Source organism: Thermobia domestica, chromosome 3 (genome assembly GCF_964235325.1).
Source record: "Thermobia domestica chromosome 3, izTheDome1.hap1.1, whole genome shotgun sequence".
Taxonomy (NCBI): Eukaryota; Metazoa; Arthropoda; class Insecta; order Zygentoma; family Lepismatidae; genus Thermobia; species Thermobia domestica.
In genome coordinates, this window is record NC_137456.1 from 135,056,621 (window position 1) to 135,078,740 (window position 22,120).

Genomic DNA, 22,120 nt, shown 5'->3' on the forward strand with positions numbered 1-22,120 from the left:
TGAATATCCCACATATGCGGCTGCTACAGATACACTGGCACCAGACATTCGTGCCCTCACAATTTGCTTCGGTTAATGTTACTGACATCACCTTGTTTGCCAATGAAGGACCCCTTATGCATTCGAGTGAATTCGGGAGTGATGCGCGCCTTCTTTGCTACTTACTCATAGCGTGGAAGCCACGTGTTATCAGTATTTCCAGCGCAAGTTCATTCATGTTGAGTGTTCCTATATTAATCAATAGATCACATCAACTTAAACCAAATAATATGTTTGAAGGTAAATTATCTTATGTAGTTCTTAAGAGAGAAAAGAAAAATGAATTTTTGTGGTATTGAAAAGTTTGTCGTTCATTTCCAATAATAATAACATTGACAGCTTTTATTTTGCTGAAAGAAATTATTATTGATTTTCGTACTGTATATGTAGCAAAATACACTATTAGCTACAAATTGTATCTGGTATTGCTTGCCTTCTGCTAACAGTGACACTCATACTTTTTTCGCTCATACTACTTGTAAAATATCATTCCTTGTTTAATATTTCTTTGGTTATAGAGGGTATCCAGATTCGACAAAGAGAAGAATCCCACAGAGAAGTTCAACTCCAGGTTTCAAGATGGGTTTAACAGCTATTATTAATCCAGCTTTAGACGAATATTACTTCTCACTGCTTTCTTCACATGGTGTTAAGGTAAATTCTTTAATAATTAATTTCTTCTGATCAGAATTTTGCATAAAATATTTCTAATGACATATTATTATTGACATATGTTGCATATAATGAAAATATTAATGCTAATGATGTGGAATGATTTGTTATTGAAAACTCTGTTTCTAAAGTGAATGTTTATACACTAATGTCCCAAATTCAAGAAAATATTTATAAATAATAATCACATTTGAGGGTATTCATGATTATAACAAACTTATAATTATATTTAAGGGTATTTTTGTTTCCGCTGAGCGATATTAAGTTACATTTGTTTATGTTTAATACTTTCTAAGTCATGTTTAAATCAAGACACTCATGCACGGAATTTATCTTTATTTTGAGATCACCAGCAAACAATAATTTTTCTCTATTAGGTATATGATGTAGAAGATCATTAACAAATAATAGAAATAGTAAAAGGCCTAGGTTGAGACCCTGTGGAACTCCTGATAACGCAGAATACTTGCCTATTTACATTTTTTATAGACAACTGTGTACTTAAGCTCACTTATATAATTATAATAAAAATAAATTTTAGTGATGCTTGAAGAAAATGAAGACTACAGTGGAAAAAGGAGGAAAGTTAGTTTTTTTTTATATAATTCTACGTAATTGCCCTATTTTCCACTGACTTACCTACTTCTTCTCCTGTAGGCAAACACTTTAGCATTAAATTTCTTAGTGACTAACCTTCTTACTGTGTTATTTAGTCCATGCAAATTACACCTTTCAGGCTACATTATTTTGCTGTTAACACATTTTCGACCATTTCTTGACTTACCTCCTTTTCCCCCTGTGGTCTTCAAATGATAATAATTAATTTGTTTAACAGCATTTTATGGCTTAGTTTGTCAAAGGCCTCCTAATAGTCAATATATATTACGCCAACTTGACTTCTTTTATCTATAAATAACAAGTAGCTATAAAGTCAGTGACTATTGCTAGATTAGTTGTTCTTGATTTTCGAGTAACAAAGCCATGTTAATCGGTTGAAACTGCTGGTTTAACATTATCAATAAACTGTTTATACAATATCTCTTCAAATGCTTTAGCAAAAGTACATAAAATTGATATAGGCCTAAAACTAATAATTTTACATTTATTATTAGAGTTAACTATCGAGCAGACTAAAGAGGATTTCCATTTATCAATGAAGGTGCTAGTTTTAATAGAGAGGTTGAAAGCGATTCATAGTGGATATTTAAATATATCAATACAGCCTTTGATTAGATACTAGAGTATTCCATTTTAGGTCCTACAGCTGTTCTAGAAGATTTTAATTCTATTTCAATTTTGTATAAATAAATTTCATTAACACACAGCTTTTCTAGGATTTCATTCCTGTTACTTGATAAAATGTTTGCCACAGTCACACTGATGAAGAGGACACAAATACGGAGGCGAAGTATTAAGCAGAGGTATTAACTATTTCGTCATTATGATGGAGGTCCCATTCTTCGAACTTCAATGTGCACTCAGGGAGATGTTTAGTACTATTTTTAAGTAGTTCCAAAGTTCTTTAGGATTACTGTTAATATTTTCTTCCGAATTTTGGATAAATTAATTATATATTGCCTTGATGTGTTTCTTAATATGCTTACACAATTCGACATTTTTTTTATAGACGTTACTTGAGTCGGTAAGTTTATATTTGCTATGATACTTCGCTTTCATTTTGAGTTCTTGAATAATTTCCTTCGTGAAACAGCGAGGTGGAATATTCCTATCAAATATGGTATAGAAACATCATAAATTTTTTTTACTAAATCGTTAACATTGTGATACTTCTTAAAGCAATTTCAATCTACCAACGAAAGTTCTAGATACAAATTTAAGAAGTCAGCTTATTTAAAGTTCTATCCGAAGACATTATTCTTCTGCTTCACTTTTACTGTCGACTGTTGTTTGATGTTTATTACAATGGCCGGGTGATACATACCTTCTTTAACTAAAGGCTATGATTCTCTACTGACTCCACATACCTTCTTTAACTAAAGGCTATGATTCTCTACTGACTCCTACTTCTGACAGATTTGACAAGACAACCTAAGGTTCCATTAAATTTACTAACAACATTATTTAATAATTCATAACATTATTAACAACATTATTTAATAAACCATAAAATTATGTAAATTTTTACATTCACATGTACCGTTTTCAAAGTTAAACTCACTGGAATTTATCTCTGACAAACCACTAATCAGAATAATCGAGGAGCTACCTTGAGGAGAGTTAATTTCAGTTCAGGTAAACAATTCATCATAACACTCAATGTTAGATTCAAGTGGATATGTCATTTCTCCTGACATGATCAGTAAGGTTAATTTATTCTTGAGGGTGTTTCTTTAGACGATTTTCTACACAAAGAAACTGCTCCGGCGATTTTCTTCAAATTTCATAAATAAATATTTCAATAACGACTTTACCAGTGGGTTTTCTTCAAAGTTTTCCAAAAATGTCTGTTATAATTATGTTCATATTTCGTAAATATTTCAGTAATAGTTGCAGCATGACTTGATTTAATGTAAGAAATGAGAACGAGAGTGCAGTGGTCTCTATCCGTGCCATTGATTGACGTGATTTATTTTTTAGGTAGAGAGGAAGGGGATAACTCATTTGGAGGGGAAAAATTAGGTAAATTGTCTAAAGTGATTATTATGGCAAAACAGATATTTTGAAAAAAAGTGATTATGCAAAATACAAGTGAAAATAATGATTAGTACGCTCATTTTTACTTAAAAAAAAAACAAAAAAAAAAAAACAGGGCGAATCAGTGAAATATAAACAATAACAGGAAATCCCTAAATATGTCCAAAATCTTGCAAAACTCACCAAAACAATACGAAAAATAAACAACTTTCACATTAATTATGTTATGTTTTTCCATTCATCTTAACACACCATTCAAAATATGTAGGCTACTTGAGTATAACTCCTGACACTTAATACAAAATGTATTTGGTACCGTAACTACTCGAATATAAATGCCACCATAAGAATTTAATGTATATTTTGAGAATTCGTTAAAAATGCGAAAATAAGCACCCATGTACGACCCCAGAGAGTTAGATGGCACTTATATCCATTTTGAACAATACAAGCTCGGACTTATTCATGTAGTGTTATGAACTGAAGCAGAACTTGACGTTGTCAACATTTTCAACTCGTTTTCGTTCTCAATTGTTACGTATTTTGACACAAAATTAAACAATGGCAATATTTTTTTTTTAATTGACAGTAGAATTAAGAAAAAGAAGCCCGTTTTAAGACAAAATTTTCTTACTCCATACACGATATATACATGAAATTATAAATGAAGCACCAAACAGGTTCACTACATTAAATAAAAAGAACAGCACATAAAAGGTAAAACAAAAATGAATCGTGGGCCCATTTCCGTAGGCCCTAGAAATAATATTTATTCGTATGGCTTTGAGATTTGTCAATATTATCCCCTTAATTAATTTGTCATGTATGGAACGGGCCCAGGGGCGTACGGGAGGGCCCAAACAACTTTTTCTAGAGTTCCAAACATTAATGCTTGCCTCCCGAGAAAAAAGTAAGTTATGGCGCTGCTAACAGCATATAAGATATGAGAATAGAATGCAAGTCAATATATAGAATACAGCTTAACATAACAGTAAATTCTGATAATGGTGCATAGTATATCAAAGAAGCCCTGACTGACTAATGGATTGATCAACGCTCAGGCCAAGACGTTTAAGCTAGAAACCTGAGATCTGAACAGGATATGGGATTTTTGATGTGATGTTCCACTAGAGAATGATTTTTTGGAAATTCGCCGGGAAAAAGGGGAAGAGGTGTAACAATTATTATCTTAAAATGTCCATATCTCGAAATTTCTGAATGTTACAGTCATGAAAATTGGTATTTGGACTTTTCATCTAAACTAATTAAACACTGGTTTCAGCGTTTTTAAATGTTTGACCTAGAATGGAAGAAAAAGGAATGGGGTGTTTCATTAAGATACTCGTACGAGACGTTCGAATTTTGTGTAAAACGAATTCAGACGACTTCTATGTGAAAAGTGCAGAAGGAAAAACGCATAGTATCGCCCATAGTAAGACGTGCTAGACGTGGGGGCATTTGCTAGTTAAGTACATTTCTTTTGCTTTCTTGTAGGTGATTTTTCACGGTCCTACTGATTTTCCTCAGTACGGCACAGTCGAGAAGCTTCTGTCTTCGAAAACAGAGATGATGTACAGTCTGTCCGCTCTCACTACGTACAGTACTGATGCTGTTCGCACAGTGGGAATTAATCAGAGACATTGTATGTTTGAAAACGAAATGTCGTTGAAGTACTTCGATGCTTACAGCTTTGATAACTGTATGACAGAATGCCGGCTCAATCATACAATTGAATTATGTGGATGTGCACCGTTCTACTATCCTAATTTTGGTAAGTTTAGTTTCTTTTTACCTAATTGATTGGTTAAATACATTAATGTCGATAACTTAAGCATAACGAAAAAAGTTGCATGTATGGGCCGGGAAGAATGTCGCGAGGGTGGGGAGTATGGTGGACGTTGGTATTGCTTGTGAGATGTATTGAACCATGCGTGATAAAGAATCAGTCTGGCTCTCTGTGGGAAGAAATAGAACATTTATACTTAAAGCCAAAATGCGCCCATTCTCGTATGACCCAGCACACCTTTGATTCTGACTCCGTCATTGCTCAGAGGTGGTTCTATATGCCTATGTTCGGGTTTCAGGGGCGCAGTCGTCGCACAGTTTCTGGTCATGATTGAAATGCCTATCCCTAGCGAGCCAACCTAGTGGACGACTATCTAGCGATGAAAGACAACGAACACATCGTGTGCACAGCGCGATGTCCCACCCTAAACACGATTGAACAAACTTCGAACGCATTATAAAGATTTATTAGGAACTTCCAACAGCCCAGGAAGACACCAGGAACGCTACAGTAATTTTAATGAAGAATGGAATCAGATACCCCAAGAGCTCCTCAGGAACCTCGTCCTCAGTATAGAGCTTCCGTGCCACTCATATATGGCTGTTTGAGATGACCATACCCCGTTTTGACTTCTTCCAGTCCCACCAATGCATCTTATTGTTTTTGTATTATGTGTGATTTGGTCAATTTCTTAGTCTGTGTTATGTGAAACATGCCATCATGGTTTCTTGCAGATGGTGCTTGTTTCGTGTGATGTATGTGTTATGTGGGTATTGTGTTTCCATGACCCCCTTTGGTGCGATACCTGTACGTTCTTTGTACCCTATGTCCTTGAACAGTCATTATGCTTAAGTTTTGCTCGCCAGTGCAGTACGTACTTCCGCCAACACCTCCCATATTTGCTTTCGGTGTATGTGGTCTGGCAACACTGCAGTAAATTTGGCAAGGCTGCAAACAGTGTACAGGAGAGTGAACAAAGAGGCGAGAGTGTAGATTAACTAAAGTGTAACTACTTCATAATTATTAAACATTAAACTGTGTTTATTATATTGATAAACATAACCAGCATCTCATAAGGACCGTAAAAATAGTAATACTAAAGTATGTGTACAACAAAACTTCGTAGAAAGCATAAGGTGTGGTATAGGGATATAATCAGACAAGACCATAACTAGTGTACAGGAGGGTGAACAGGAAGATGGGAGTGCAGGTTAGGAACTGACTTCCAGACGAGCGACGCGCTATAACCGTCGTGGAACTAATGTCCTGTACATTGACGGAGCCAAGGGAAGGCCTGGGGTCCAGATCCCCTTGCTTAAATTCTTGGTTCCCCTAGTGCCCCCCCACACAGAGTGATACTGCTATAGGTCGACAAACGGTGAGTTGAGAGTGGCCACAAGTGAAACTGCTACCGACACATCTCTCGACAACATCACATAGAATATTGTATGTTGCAATAGTCTGCTTTCAGAGTATAAAGCTCCAGACTCGTTTTTGTTTGTAGTACAGCAAGATCTAATTAATCGAAATCTGTAAGGTGCATGCATGGACCCCACCATCTGAACGTTCCTTTTTACCTCTGTTCCTTATCTGGTTATCTTCTTTGTTTTCGACAAAGAACCAGAAAAAAAAACAAAATCAGTCGGCATTCTCATTCGCTTCGATGTTGAAAGTCATACTAAAATAAGAGATGCTTACATACAAATAGCATGCACTTCAGTAAAATATTACACTTGTGTTGGACGAAAGAAATCTTCGTATACTAAATAATTTATTTCCATTGATTATGGCGACATAGAACAAATGCATAGCATCCATTAAATAATTTGGTATTATTATTATCATTACCAAATAATATCGAGCCGGCTTGTTTAATATACAGTAAAAGAAGGGAGCAGAAGTTTTTATTATTTCTCTCATTCTGTTGTTCGTATCCCAATCGTTCGAGAAAATTAAGATACTAAATACGTACTACCAACACCTACTATTTGCTACTGATACTGGTTCTTCTCGACTACTTTCTTGTCTTGTCTTTAGTACGTCCTATACTACTAACTAAAGCCTGGGGAAGCGAGTCTAACAAAAATCAGTGATTCTTTATTAATAAATCGTTCAGAAGTGTTTTCTTTTAAACGATTTTAACCGTAGCTTAATCCCAAAACTGCTACTACTAGAGAAATTCTGAAATTTGTCACAGAGCCAGTGCTACAATCTCCTGATTACTAACCATCAAGTAACATACCGAGAGAGGTAACTTGGTCGCGGCAGTAATGCTATTTTGTGTAAAAGTGGTAGTTACTTCCGTGACCAGGTTATATCATCTTGTTATCTGAAGTTTAGTAATCAGAGAAATATCAGGAGTTTGTGAGATTGGTCCACAGATATTCTATTCAGTATGTTCAGTCCATTAATACCCATTTTTATCACAGATTCAGACTATATTTATTCTTCGTCCATTTCTGAGAAAATTAAGCATTAAGCAGTTTTGAGAAAATTACATTGTAGGAATTATGGAGAACAGTAAATCAGTGGCGACATGAATTTTCAACAGGATATACTAATTAATGTCCCTCCTTGAAATCTAAGCTCAAAGCTAACAATATTAATTTAGCATCGACTACAGGATAGTAGCGTTAAGTTATCTCAACTACATTTGAATTTATTTTAAGGCTTTAAACATTCGAGGCTCAGAGAATAGAAATGAACGAAATGAGTCAATAGGGCCATAATTTCCCTTGTGACACCGAAGAAGAATCTTGGTAAACTCTTCAGTCGCAACATTTACCCACGAGGAAACGATCACACAATCTTTCGAATCTTAAGTTGATGTTCTACCGCTGAGCTATGGTCATTCGGTGTGGATGTGAAGTGTTTGTGTATTTGAATTCAGGTCAAATTCTAAAAACTAGAGAAGGTAAACAAATGAAAACAAGGAAGAAAAAGGCGACGTATAGTTCTTTCGCTTTAAGAGGACCCTATTGAACTGTCTGTTCTAACACTGATATTAGGGAAAGAAAAACACATTTCCTTTTATTGTTTCAAACATGTTCACTTTATCATTTTAATAAAGTAAAGGCAAATTCACTATTCAGTTTGAGAGCTCAATGGTAAAAATAACCAAAAATAATTGAACTACGGCCAGATCAAAACAAGAGGCTGCAACCGGGGCAGTTGCTCCGTGCGCAGGCAAACTAATCTGTGTGTTAATTGGTGTAGATGTAGATGAAGGGGGTGATAATCGCAAAATTTGCCCCGGGCACCAAATGTCTAGTTTCGTCACCGATTAAGGTACCATATTTTTAGAGCGTGAAATCGGAACATTTTTCTGAAATTTTAAGAATACATGCCAATTATTGGCAATTTACATTAAAGTGAAACTTAAGCCTCAAGAGCAAGGCTTAAAGTTTAAAGTGGCTGGAACGGAAAATACATGTGCTGTTGGAGTTCAGTTCCTGTTTCTGTGCGACGTTTGTCTCTTTAAGAACATTTGTTCTTGTTCATTATTATTATTATTATTATTATTATTATTATTATTATTATTATTATTATTATTATTATTATTATTATTATTATTATTATTATTATTACAGTTTATCTACCAAACAACTATTTATATTACTATGCGGTATGAAACCAAATCTGGAACTTGTGATATTGATTTACTTCCATCATTCCACCCGGCAAATTAGTGTGATCTGTAAAATATTTTCGGGCTGGTAAAATTTGAGGTGACTGCTGCTATGCTGTAACTTTGAGCTTCGTCTTATCTCAAGTAGATGCAGACATGTCGGAAGGTTTGATTCTTTTAGATTCACTAGTTCAAACTGTCCAAGATGAGGTTTGGAGAATATGACTCTCGACGAACAACATTCGGATCAATTAAAAGAACATTCTTGGACACCGCAACGAAAAAGGTATTTGTTTTTTCTCGTGCATTGTACGAAAAACACAAAGAGAAAACGCAATAAAAATGAAACAAGAAAGAATATTCCATGTAAAGTACTTTGCCTCTCGATAAATCACGCGTCTTTGTGTTGTAATAGATAACAACGTGGACTAACGCTAATACGGTCATCAGATCGATTCCCGCTAAAGACATTTTTTCTTTACCAAAATAAAGTTTTTTAAATTATCCAGTCAAATGAGAAAAGCAAATTGTGTAGAAACACAACATTTCACTTTGATAGGCATATTTACGCGAAAAAATATGACCATTTCTTGCAGACCAAACTACGAACAATGAATTAGAAATTAGCGTTTTTCAGTCTTTTTATAAACAATGACCAGTGTTACTGTCGATAAAGCAATACACCAGTGATCGCAAAACCGACGATCGCGAGCTACTGGAGTGTAAGTTTGTAGACAATAAACAAATATAAGATTTTAAAAAAATGCTAGTTCTTTTAGTTGATAGCTTATAGTAGAATTTAAAACTGTACAGTAACTTCATTCATTTGGCTATCCCTGCTCTATATTATAGATTTTAAAGTCACAGGTTTACGAAAATAGTCTGAATTATTATTATTATTATTATTATTATTATTATTATTATTATTATTATTATTATTATTATTATTATTATTATTATTATTATTATTATTATTATTATTACGACAAAAGAAGGAAAGTAAAAGTCACATATTCGAAGCTGTTGATAGGAACATAGAAGATATATATGTCAGATGTTTCTTAGGTTTACACTTGAACGCAATATTATTTTTACCTTTATGGATTTACATATAGAATTATCATTTTATGACAACAATAAATGGAGTATAAATATTTGTCAGCTGATAACAGTAATGAATTTTGTTTCGGCCTAATTCTAGGTAGAAAGGTGAGGTGACATCTCAAATAGGATCGTTCTGTGACTAGAGTTCGATCACTAATTGCAATTTGTGCACAGTTAGGAACAATTCTACAATTGCTAAGAATTAACAATGTTTATTCTTGATCAGTTTTTAACCTATATTAATAGTAAGGATGAACCTTATGTATTCACCAATTGTGGGCTAAACACAGTACGTTCCCAGACAGTACGAACCAAGGTTGATACGGATGAGTAATTTTATTGGTATTTCACCTGTGAAGAAAGTCGTCTCAACTCTGAGACTCAGAGAAATTGAATATTATTCATGTTTGTATACATCAGAAGTATCAACATTGCAAATGATATTTTTAATTACCTCAGATGGAATCGAACCCAGAACTTGAAGATTGTGAAACCTACCTTAAGCCACTACCCTAAGACACACCTGCTGAGGAAGAGGGAAAAGATTAGATGTGCAGTGAATTCAGCAAATTGCACACTTTTACGATTCCAATGTTGTAATAGTGACGAAAAACTCTGATTTTAGTCACGATAAAATAGTAAAGTGTTATGTAGAAAGAAGTGTCCAGAGAACTAAACTTTAAATTGAAAAACAAAAAGGCATACAAATACGCAAGACATTCGAACCCTTAACTGGCACTCCTCTTGACTGAAATCTGGTGTTTCAGATCACTGATTTATTTAACTAATTTAACGAACCTTCCTCAGCATCTTATGTTACCTGTTTTTACTCGTTTTACTTCATTTTACTCGTTCCATTCACTTTTACAATTTTTCCAGTAACTCTTAAGAACAGGATAAGAACAAAGAAAAGTTGAGGGTAGTTAAAATCACAAATACTCTTCGTGCGTTCTTCCCTTTTCTGAAATAAAACAAAATATTGTGAAAATGCAATTTTTGGTCTTCTGTCTTTTGTTTGTCAAATCTGTAGAACCAAACCAAACAAAAAGCAATATTAATACAGAAGACGGTCAGCCTCTTAGCTATTCATGACGTAACAATTGCATGGATTCGAATAACTCTAGTATATCCAGAAATAATCACTTGTCATCTTTTGCCAAGACACGTCATGACTTTTCCGGCAACCTGATACTTTAGATGTTAATACGCAAAGTTCATTGATCTCATCACTTATTCATTTACTCTCTTATGATCATCAAAACCTTTAGGGTACTTCCCGTAGATATGGAAGATGAAATGTAGTATCCATACTTGGTTTAGCGTGCAAGTAACAAACATCATAATATTTGTCTCCCCTTAACACCTTAAAATGGAGTATGTTGATTCTTCAACAAAAAAGACGTGAAATCCAATCAGAAACTTTATAAAATATAAAATGTATAGCTAAGTCTCCACTAAATAAGAAAATAAACTAGTAGTTACGGAAGATAGAAATAGAACTTATTTCGACACGGTGTTGATACATTTCAAAGAATGCAAAAATAATGTCGGTCCTCTTTTCCTCTGAAAATTAGAAGTTAAGGTGAGGAAGATCTGTAATGTAAATCGGGACCATCGTTAAAAACGACGAGGTAGCCTGAACTTTAAGAACGTTTCGTGATATTTCCTCATTGAAAAAGGTCTATATAACTTGTTTTCGAGTTAAAGAAGGAAATCTAGAGTAAGTCATTATGACACTGAAATAAGAAACTTCTCCTTATACGATCATTAATATCTTGTGTACTGTCTTATATGAAATGATTTTAACTAGCTAATAGTTTGGGTAGAAAATGAAGTGACGCGATAGGTAAGTGGTTTACGCATTGAACTTCTATTCGGCGATACACGGCTTTAAATCCCGTAAGATTCAAACTTTTTCAAGTGTTTCAATTTCAATTTCAATTTCAATGCATACTCAGTTTGACAAGCAAAAATATTTTCCTTTTCCTCAGAAAGATAAATATGTTTGAGTGAGAAGAATTGGAGAAGGTCTGTCAATTGAGGAAATGATTTACAAACTTATTTCCTGCAGTTGTTGTAGATTTGATATTTTCATCTACTTTCAAGCATTTTCTGATTCATGCGTGGTCAGTGTTTTAATTCTCTGAACGTACACTATATAAGGAGATAAAACATTACATACACACCATTGTTGATATTAATATATAGTGTTCGTTGAACAACACGATCCGAACTATACAGATTCAGCTCAGAATGGAGAACTATTTCGTTAGTCACATACTCTACAATTTAACGCATAAACATCTGTCTCAGTGCTACCAACTGCTACTAGTACCGAAAAAACTTTCGTGTAAGTTAGGTTGCATCTGTTCAGGCGTTTTCAGAACTGCAAATGATCTGGACCCCAAGTAATGGAATTAGAGCACTCAGGGGGGTAATACTTATGCTGGTAGCTGTAGTGTTATGCAATTGACTTATTTAATCTCTGCACCAATTTCAACGGTACAGGTACTATATAGAGGTGCTATATTTCTTGCAACGCGTGGTTCAAAGGAACAAGGTGAAAATCAAACAAATGAAATTGTGAAATTAATAACCTTTTATTGACGGAGTGACTTTTGATGACAAGTAAGATTAATTACTAGCGACAAGCTGTCACAAAACATTTCGTTTCAATGGGGAGGTTTGGATCCAACCGTATAGCTACGTTCTAGGCGATCTTGGATCAAGGGAAGGCCTTTCTTGACCGGCCGTACCACCTTTATTCATGCTCGTTTTCAGACTGTTCGTTAAATGATCCATGCAAGATGATACTAAGTTACCTCTGACCTCTTTTTCTATTTTTTTTTTTTTTTTTTGCATTGAGTCCATGATTAGCATGCCCATAATAGTGAGTAGAACATGAGAAAACTAAGCTTAAGAGTCAGTACTCTTGTTTCTGATTCAGTGAAATCATGCCCATTATACTAGCGGAACAACTTTAAATACAATATTTTTCTATGTTTATACAAAAGCGATAGAACATTGGAAGGATCTGACCTATTAGGCCTTTATATACAACAGCCTCTGAAGGATCATTACAATTTTGGCAAAAATCGTTGTTTAAGTATGGCACCCAACTCCATTTAATGATGTGATAGTCGACAGCAACCGTTTCTCAGTTTACTCTTCTGCAAATGATAATATCTGATTTTCGAACAAGGGCACCTCCTAACTCAGTGTTTCGGAAACATGTAATCTAACCAGTTTTATTAAATTAGGAGATGTAATAATTAGGTTGCAATTACGGTACTTTAGCTCTCCTGTATAATAGATCAGATATTCCATTCTACTAATTTAAATGTTAAATACCGATATAAAATGCAGCAAAAAACATAAATTTCCAATTATTTTGGTTTCTTTAATGCATGCTCATGTTTCACATATATTTATTTTTTATACGTTTTTATAACGGTTAGCGTTTCTATGTAGTTAAAGAAGAAAATATTTCCTTGTGCACTAAATTTTTTATACTATTTTATGGCAATTCAGACCTTGAAACAATAACATTCATACAAAAAATGTATAATAGAAATTATTATTAAACTTTAATGCATTATATTTCAGGCGGACATAGAACATGTGACTTCACTGATATCTCTTGTTTGGTGAAACATAAAAGTGAGTAATAAAATTATTTTATTCAATTTTAACTGCTTGTTTTTCTTTACTAATATTACGTAAAGATGCGATAGTATGCACAAGATACACTGAGAAAAATTTTATTTTTAGTGTAGAAAATCCTGAAAGGCGAAGTTTAGCAGGATTTTATATTATACACAAGATTTTCTATGCCAGGCTACTACAAGTTTGTTGTTTAACCAGGAAAAATTTGTACAACCGAAAATACACGAAAATCATTTATGTCCTATTTCAGCACGAGCAAGAAACAAGAAATCATGGTTATACCTGATTGTGTTCGGATACTATATAATCCCATTGTTATGCACATTATAGATTTTCCTTCTGGCTGGAAATAAATAACTTTGAAATCAGAGTTCAAATTTCACCCAGAAATCTGTACGTAACCTATGGGGTAGACCAAAACCGTGTGTGTGGGTTTCCTCTTACTTCCTTCATTCCATCACTGTCATCCATCTCATCAGCACCGTCTTTCTTAAACCAGAATTTAGAAAGTCTGTACTGAACACGTAGAAAGAAGGACTTACGCACCATTTAGAGTGACCTGGCTTCACTCTTTGCAACGGAGTCCAGAAGATTTGCATCTGCAGATTGCAATTCTGCCATGATATTAACAACATCAGCAAAGATATCGGACGGAATCGATGGATTTTTCTTCTAAATATCTACGATTTTTCTCTCCGTACATATATTTAGATGTCAGCCCTAGAAGTAGGTAACCGCAATTAGAATGCTCGACTTGTATCGTGGCGGACATAATTTTTTGACCAGGTAATGGTGACTGCTTTGACCCAAATCCAGAGTATGAGAATTAAATCCGTCACACCTTTAGTTTCGTGTGGAGAAGAAACAAACTTATGAACCAAAGGTTTAAGAACAACTCAAGTTATTAATATAAACTATGCCGAAGATTATTGACTTAGATCATGATAAAAGAAATACGGAAGACGTTTTGAAATGAAGAAAAATAACATACAACTTTCCAAGCGGAGGCAAAGACACCTAACATAACCACACTAAAGACGAATCGTTTACCGCATAGTGATCATGGTTCAGTGGTCAAGGCGCTCGAGTAATAATAATAATAATAATAATAATAATAATAATAATAATAATAATAATAATAATAATAATAATAATAATAATAATAATAATAATAATAATAATAATAATAGTAATAATAATAATGGTATTGAAAGTTTTAAAGTTGCACTAAAATTTGGAAAACTTACTTAAAACTAGAGATTTCGGGGAAGGGGTTCCGTACCTTCAAGACACCTCTGCAACTACCCAAATTTTAAACTAAAGCGTCCCACTAAAGTTTCATGTAGAAAGTATTCTACTGTATATTTTAAATGAAAATAACTGTAATAAAAATAACTGAATATCACGTAACAGTAAGGCATATAATAAACTAATTTTTAGGATATACAGAGGTAATTATAAAAGCTTTCCTACAAAAATACCTACACGAACCATAATTCAATGAGCTCTGAAATACAAAGTAACAAAATAGCCTATAAGATTCAGTCTACAGAGCAATTGTTACCTAAAAAATGGACATACAATATTTCGAGAATCAAGATAAGACGAGAAGTGTTTATGATACTTTTCATCTCGTCTCGATTCTCATATCCAAATCAAGACGATAATTTGAGTTAGTCTTGCCCCGTCTCGAATGTAAAGTGTTAATTCTCAAGTAATTTTGTTTGTTTTAGAAACGAGATGAGAAATTCCTCTTCTCGTGGGCAACATTAAACAAAACCGAAATATTCTTTCCAAATGTCAAGTTTCTGCTTGTAATGGTATGACCTGAGCGATTATTAGCTCCTAACTTTTAATCTTCTACGAGATAATAATAATAATTATTAGTTTATTATTATTACTATTATTATTCCTTAAGATTTGATAGTTCAAGTATTGAAACATCCGAGTATCCAAATATCTGAATATAATAAAACGTATGTAATCGCCGATCAATCGCCATCAGAAATCCCAAAGTAGAAAAATGCCCGACGTGGATTCGAACCATGAACCTCCAGGTTACTGGTCAAGCGCCTTTACCACTGAACCGCCGTAAACAATTCGTCTTTAGTCTGGTTACGGTAGGTTTCTTTGCCTCCGCTTCCAAATTTGTATGTTATATTTCTTCGATTCAAAACGTCTTTCGTATTTCTTTTATGATGATATAAGTGAATAATCTTCGGCCACATTTATATTAATAACTTGAGTTCTTCTTAAACCTTGCTTCACAAGTTTTTTTTCTTCTCCACACGAAACTACAGATATGACGGATTTAATTCTCATACTACGCATTTGTTTCAAAGCAGTCACCATTACTTGGTCAGAGATTTATGTCCGTCACGATACATGGAGAGCTTTTCGGCGACAGTTCAGTATTCCACGCAACAATGCCGTTTCCATCTTAGTGGGTGCGTGAATAAGCAAAACTTTCGCTACTGGGCTGAAAGTAACCCCGAATTATTCATGAAAGACCGCAACATTCTCCTAAAGTGACAGTGTGGTGTGCCATGTCACAATTTGGCGTGGTAGGCCCTTACTTTTTAGAGGAGAAAGGAGTGTCCGTAACAGTGAATTCCACACGCTATGTTTCAATGTTGAAAAATTTTCTGCAATCCAGAATGGACGAGATTGTTGAAGAACGACTAGTGGACTTGTGGTTCCAACAGGATGGAGCTACTTCTCATACAGCTCGAATTTCACTTGATATTTTGAGAGAAATGTTTCCGGGACGCCTCGTCTCTTTGAGGGGTGATGTCGAGTGGCCTGCGCGGTCACCAGATTTGAGCATTTGTCACTATTTTCTTTGGGGATATCTGAAGGAAAAGGTTTTCAAAAGCCGCCCTCACACCCTACCAGAGTTAAAACAGCGGATTATTGACGAAGTGAATGCCACACCCCTCGATATGTGTGCAAGAGCTACTCGAAACTTCAGGGATCGTCTACAACAATGTATTGATGCTAACGGCCACCATCTTGTGGACATTATTTTCAAAACTAAATGAGTGTACAGTCACCCACATAAGTACCTGGACCACAAGTAATGGAATTATAACAGTCAGGGGTCCAGGTACTTATGTGGGTGATTGTACAATGGTATATTGTACTAAGTTAGAAAATAAAAACATTTTTTCTCTATATATCCAGATTTACTTTTTATTGCTCCTTAAAACTGCTTAGTTGGTTCTGCCGCACCCTGTATATGCGCGAAGTTGATACCCTTTCTTAAATTCGTTGATGTCCTTGAATATATCTCGATTTTTCTTTTACTTTTATCTTCAAGTTCATTAATTTAAGGTTTCAAAAAATCGCGTTTCTCTCCTCTAAACATTTTGGAAGTTTTCCCATCTGATGTCATCGAAATTTAGTGTAGTTATATCATTCGGATTTTGTAGCCAACGCAGTTTCACCTATTTTCCCTTCTTCGTTAGTTTGGTGCATTTCTGGTTGAACAATGATTTGTTCCCACGTATTTCCGTGTACCACAATTTTTCTGTTGCTGAAATGTTAATGCTATCCCTAATTTGAACCCAAGTATCCTCAACATTAGAGCTCTCAGAACCTTCTAGAAACGAGAATTTATTACACTTCAATCTGGTATTCCCCTGGTTCTCCTCTAATTTCTTTAAACTAAACCTCTCGGTTTCAGATGTTGAATATTTCCTTTATTCAACGATAATCTCTTTCTCTTGTTATCACTGCTACCTGATAGTGATCAGTGTCACATTCGGGTCCTCTGAACGAGCGAACATCAATTATGCTGGACTGTCTTCCTCTATCTACTAAAATGTGATCAATTTGATTGTGTGTTCTTCCATCTGGTGAGGTCCATGTGTATTTATGAGCGTCCCGATGTGGAAATTTTGTACTCTTCACGATATGGTTTTAGGATGTTCCAAAGTTCACGAAACTAACCCCATTGTCATTACTTTCCTTATGCAGACTTTCCCTATAACCGGTTTGAAGAGACCCTGTCGCCCTACCTTCACATTAAAATCCTCTAATAGGATGTTCATGTGGTAGCGCGGGACTTGGTCGAATACCCGTGATACTTCTTAAAAAGTGTCTTTTATATCGTCATCTTTATCTTGTGCTGGGGCATAAACATTTAAAACAATAGTATCACACCACCGACCCCTAAGAGTATTTAAAGAAAGTCTATCATGAATAAGTTCAACCCGTCCAGATTGATTTTCTTTCCCGATTTCCAAACAAGCGCCATATCATCTACAAACCGTATGCACCTAGTCATTCTACCTCGTACAGAAATACTGTCTTCATCAATATACTGTAGGTTCTCCTTCAATATCTTCGTCGGCGAGAGACAACATCGCTGTCGAACTGTCCTTCCTATTGCACTCTCTTCTGTCTAACACTTACTTGTTGGTTCATGTATAAGTTTTTATAATTCTTTGATTTTTTCCATTCCAACCCAACCTTATTTAGAACTCTCATCAACAAATCAGAGTTCACCCAGTCAAAAGCCTTTTCTAGCCCAGTAAATACAACATATCATCTTGTCCTTTTCCCATAAATCTTTCACCGATTACCTTTAATAAGCCAATTGCAACGCATTATAAATTGGCCATCACAGTTTTAAAGGATCAAATGATTTTACATGTCTACAACGAAACAATAGTTACCAGCTGAACTCATTACAAGATGTTTACACATACGTATCAATTTAATGCAAACGTTTGAAAAAAGTGCAACTTACCAGATATGGTTTTGGGCCTCAGAAAAGCTCGGATACGACATGCAATTGAGTCATAGAGTTCATGAATGGTAGTAAGTAGAGCATTACACTTACTGCCAGTATGGAAAGATTCGTGTCTCCAAAACTAATGATATTCAAATATGTTCAGGACCGAGGGTTAGGCCGGCCAAAGGAGATGTTCAAGTTCGTTTCGATTGTCAGAGAGCTACAACGCTAAAATAGGTCCAACAACTCTGTGAATGGGGGCATTATCATCCGTAAATATAGTCTCATTGCCTGGAAACAACATCCGGACCATAGAATCAACATGGTCCCTTAAAACGGCAACATATTCACGAACAGTGGCGCGACCAGTAGGCATCAGCACAGGAACCACTAAAAGCCAGGATATTGCGCCCCACAGCATCTCAGAGCCGTCGCCATGTTTCACGGTTGAGCGGAGACACTGCAGACCATATGCTTTTTTGGGCATCCGCCACACATAAACACGACTCTTGGAAATAAAGTGAACAATAACTCATCTGACAATATCACGCGTTTACAATGAGCAGCGATGCATATTCGCGGCACCATTGGAGTTGTGCTAAAGCGTTATGATTCCTTATCAATGGTTTCGCCAATACAATCCGACCACGTACTCGCAGTGGATTCCGATTATCGACGCAATCCCTGCGAGGGGTACAATATATATATATATAATTCTCTGGTCCATTCTTGGTATACTTGTTTTATGTGTCTCGGCCGATTTAGAGTCTGACCTACCGTCATTTCAAAATAACTACTTTTCATCAAAATCGCCTCGTCAGCAAGACAATTACAATGAAATTTAGTCCCGTCAGCTAAAAATTAATCAAACTTGATTTTTTTACAATTTCTACACCTCAGTTCAGATTCATTTGGTGAAGTCGAATTTCTTTTCATAAGCATACAATTCAGAAACAATATTAAAATAACTACTATTGATTCTGTTATTTGAGAAATAGGAATTCTACATGCTATTTAACATGGGAAATTACTTGGCAAGGAACACTGAACATTTGGTTACCACGAGAAATATATTCCATGGCTTAGTCACGTACACAACTGAACCACTTTTACACATCTATTGCAACAGATAAATTCTCATGTACGTTGGATGTTCATTAAAGACTTCCCCTGATAGTTGTAAAATACTTAGTGTAGAATACTTATATTTTACATATGGATTGATACATACCTCTATAGGCTATGAAGAGGATTTCATCTTTTAACTCCTAACATTTTCTGTGCTACAGACACTAAACTGAACAGAGTATAAAGATGGATTCAATTATCCCGAGCAGTTATCAAGTTCCCGTACTTAAGAGGCCTAACACCAAAGGAAACTTTTGTGAAGAAGAAAGAAACCTTTGATGGAGAAGAAGCTCCATTATACGATTGTCAAGCATTGGTATCAGAGTTCCAAGTGTGGTCGGATTTTCGTAGAAAGGGCCTCATTCCAAGGTGACTCCAGTCCCCATTGATGATGACACTATTGGAAAAATGGAAACAGCTATCTTGAAGGTTCGTCGTATAACCCTTCGTCAACTAGCCGAAGATGTCAAGATAAATGTGAAGTCTATGGAAAAATTAATTCATGAGCACTTATACATGTATAAGGTGTCTGGCCGTTAGGTTCTTCTACTGCTGACATCTTTCCAAAAGTAGGAACGAATCACCAGAAATCTTTGACCCTATATCACGAAAACCAGAATTACTTTTTTTTTTTTTGACAGACTAATAACTCAGAATGAAACATGGATCCATCACTATGAACCAGAGATTAAAGCCCAGTCAAAGCAAGCAAGCATACGTACTCACCAACTCCAAAGAACACCCATGTTCAACCCTCAGCGGGTTAGGTTATGCTGATAGCTTTTTGGGACCAGTATTATGGAGTAGTGACGATGAATTTCCTGGTCTATTTTTCACTGCTGTAGAATTTACAGGGTTCCATGATGACCAAAAGTGTCCGTATCCTTCAAGACAACGCTCCTGTTCACAACTCGCATGTTGCTCTTAAACGGTCATGAATTCATTGTAGATGTGTTCATGATTAGGAAAACCTGAACTTGAACAATTATGAAGTCATTCAACAAACATAAAGACATTTGTGAAGGGAAACTATTTCAAACATGATCAAACGTTGATTTCTAAGATCAAGTCATGACTTCTGAAACATAATCTGTAAACTTCTACAAACAAGGTTTCCACAAGAGAATAAAGTGATGGGAACAGTGTATAGGGATTGGAGGTTTCTATGTAGAGAAGGACTAATGCCTATAGTAAATTTCGTTCATTCCAGTCAATGGTAAATGGGTCAGGGAAAATCTTTAACGAACATCGCACATACATTTCTGTATATGATATGCATCACTTGACTAACTTGTATATCTTAATTCAGATAAGAATATTACTATCACAATTGCATTTGAAAAGAGTAATAGGTTTTACGTTTTGTGAATATTATAAACAATTTTAAAATAATACATTTTGTGAATACCCACTTCATGTAACAGATCCTCATCACGGGGAAAGGGTTGGGCTGAAAGAGCAGCTTTGTTTATCTTTCATTTATCAACCGTCCATTTGTATGTTATTTGCCCGCCCTCTCGGTTGCGATAATCTCAAGTAAAATTCAGCACCATATACAAAGTATCAAATAATTTTATAATCTAACAGATTTGAAAATGCCTTAATTAAAGAAAAAAACTATATTGAATACCGATCATGATTTACTTAATTAAACTTTGCATAATCAACATCTATAACTTTCCAAGAAAGATTAGGACTATAATTTTCAAACATTTTTTATTTCAAAAATCATAACACACATTGATAGATAAGGTTTTCTTTCTTCCACTACTGTTTAATAAAGATTCTACAAATACTTCCCCAATATCTTTTTTTTTTAACATTGCGTTGTTGAAATTAATAAATATCTGAAATTCATTAGAATACAGTCTATTCTACAATTCACGCTATTCTCTTTCCTGATTCTTTTTCACTTCTAAAATATATATTTTATCCTAATATTATTGTTTTCTATGATCGTGACAGCCACGTAATATCAGTTGAAATGATTGGTTGAAACATTTCCTTGCTCATTGAACGGAACTTTAAATACTACATTTTACCTTAAGTGTATCTTTCATTTCGTATTTTTTCTATAATAGTAATTTTATTTTTGTGTAATGTTGACAGACACTCTTCGAACAATGAAGCCTCCAGAAGACATTCCAGGTCTCGAAGAAGAATCACAGGAGGCCATGTCCTGCAATTGCTTTCCGTTGTGCACTGATATAGTATACAATGTTCAATCAACTTCATCTAACTTCTTTAATAGTGTTTTTGATAGAGCCCATATCTTGTAAGTATAATTTGAGTTATTGAGAAAATTTAATCAGCTTATTACCTAAAGTATCTTAGAAATGTATCAGAAAAAACAGCAAGTTTTCTGATTATGGAACTCTTTCTTATATGATATGCAGGTTATTATATAAAACCTAAATAGCAATAGTTATAGTATGGTCGTAATTATAGTTTTGTGGAAACTTGGTTAAATCCAAATCTTAATTTTGATGGCCACAACTCGGAAACCGAAGGTCTGCACAGGGTGATAGTTCACATGCATACTAACAAGTCAAGATCTACTTTCATGCGAAGTTCGATCAAAATCCTATGGGTTCTGTCCTATTCTATTCAACCCTTGCGAATATTTCGTTATTAGAGTTGCCATGTTGACTTTATCCCTAGTATTGTTCGTATGTTATAATGTGTTTAATAGTTACAGTATGAA

The 22,120-nt window shown here is 34.8% G+C and overlaps 1 protein-coding gene across 1 annotated transcript in view; it reads left to right on the top strand.

Moving 5' to 3' along the window:
- The first annotated feature begins 561 nt into the window (after positions 1-561).
- LOC145681512 (sodium channel protein Nach-like) overlaps positions 562-22,120 on the top strand; it is a 38,538-nt gene continuing 16,979 nt past the window's right edge. The window contains exons 1-4 of the mRNA XM_081753158.1: positions 562-693; positions 4,861-5,137; positions 13,491-13,544; positions 21,526-21,691. Coding sequence (XP_081609284.1) covers positions 619-693; positions 4,861-5,137; positions 13,491-13,544; positions 21,526-21,691 — 572 coding nt within the window. The 5' untranslated portion in view covers positions 562-618. The remainder of the gene's footprint in view (positions 694-4,860; positions 5,138-13,490; positions 13,545-21,525; positions 21,692-22,120) is intronic.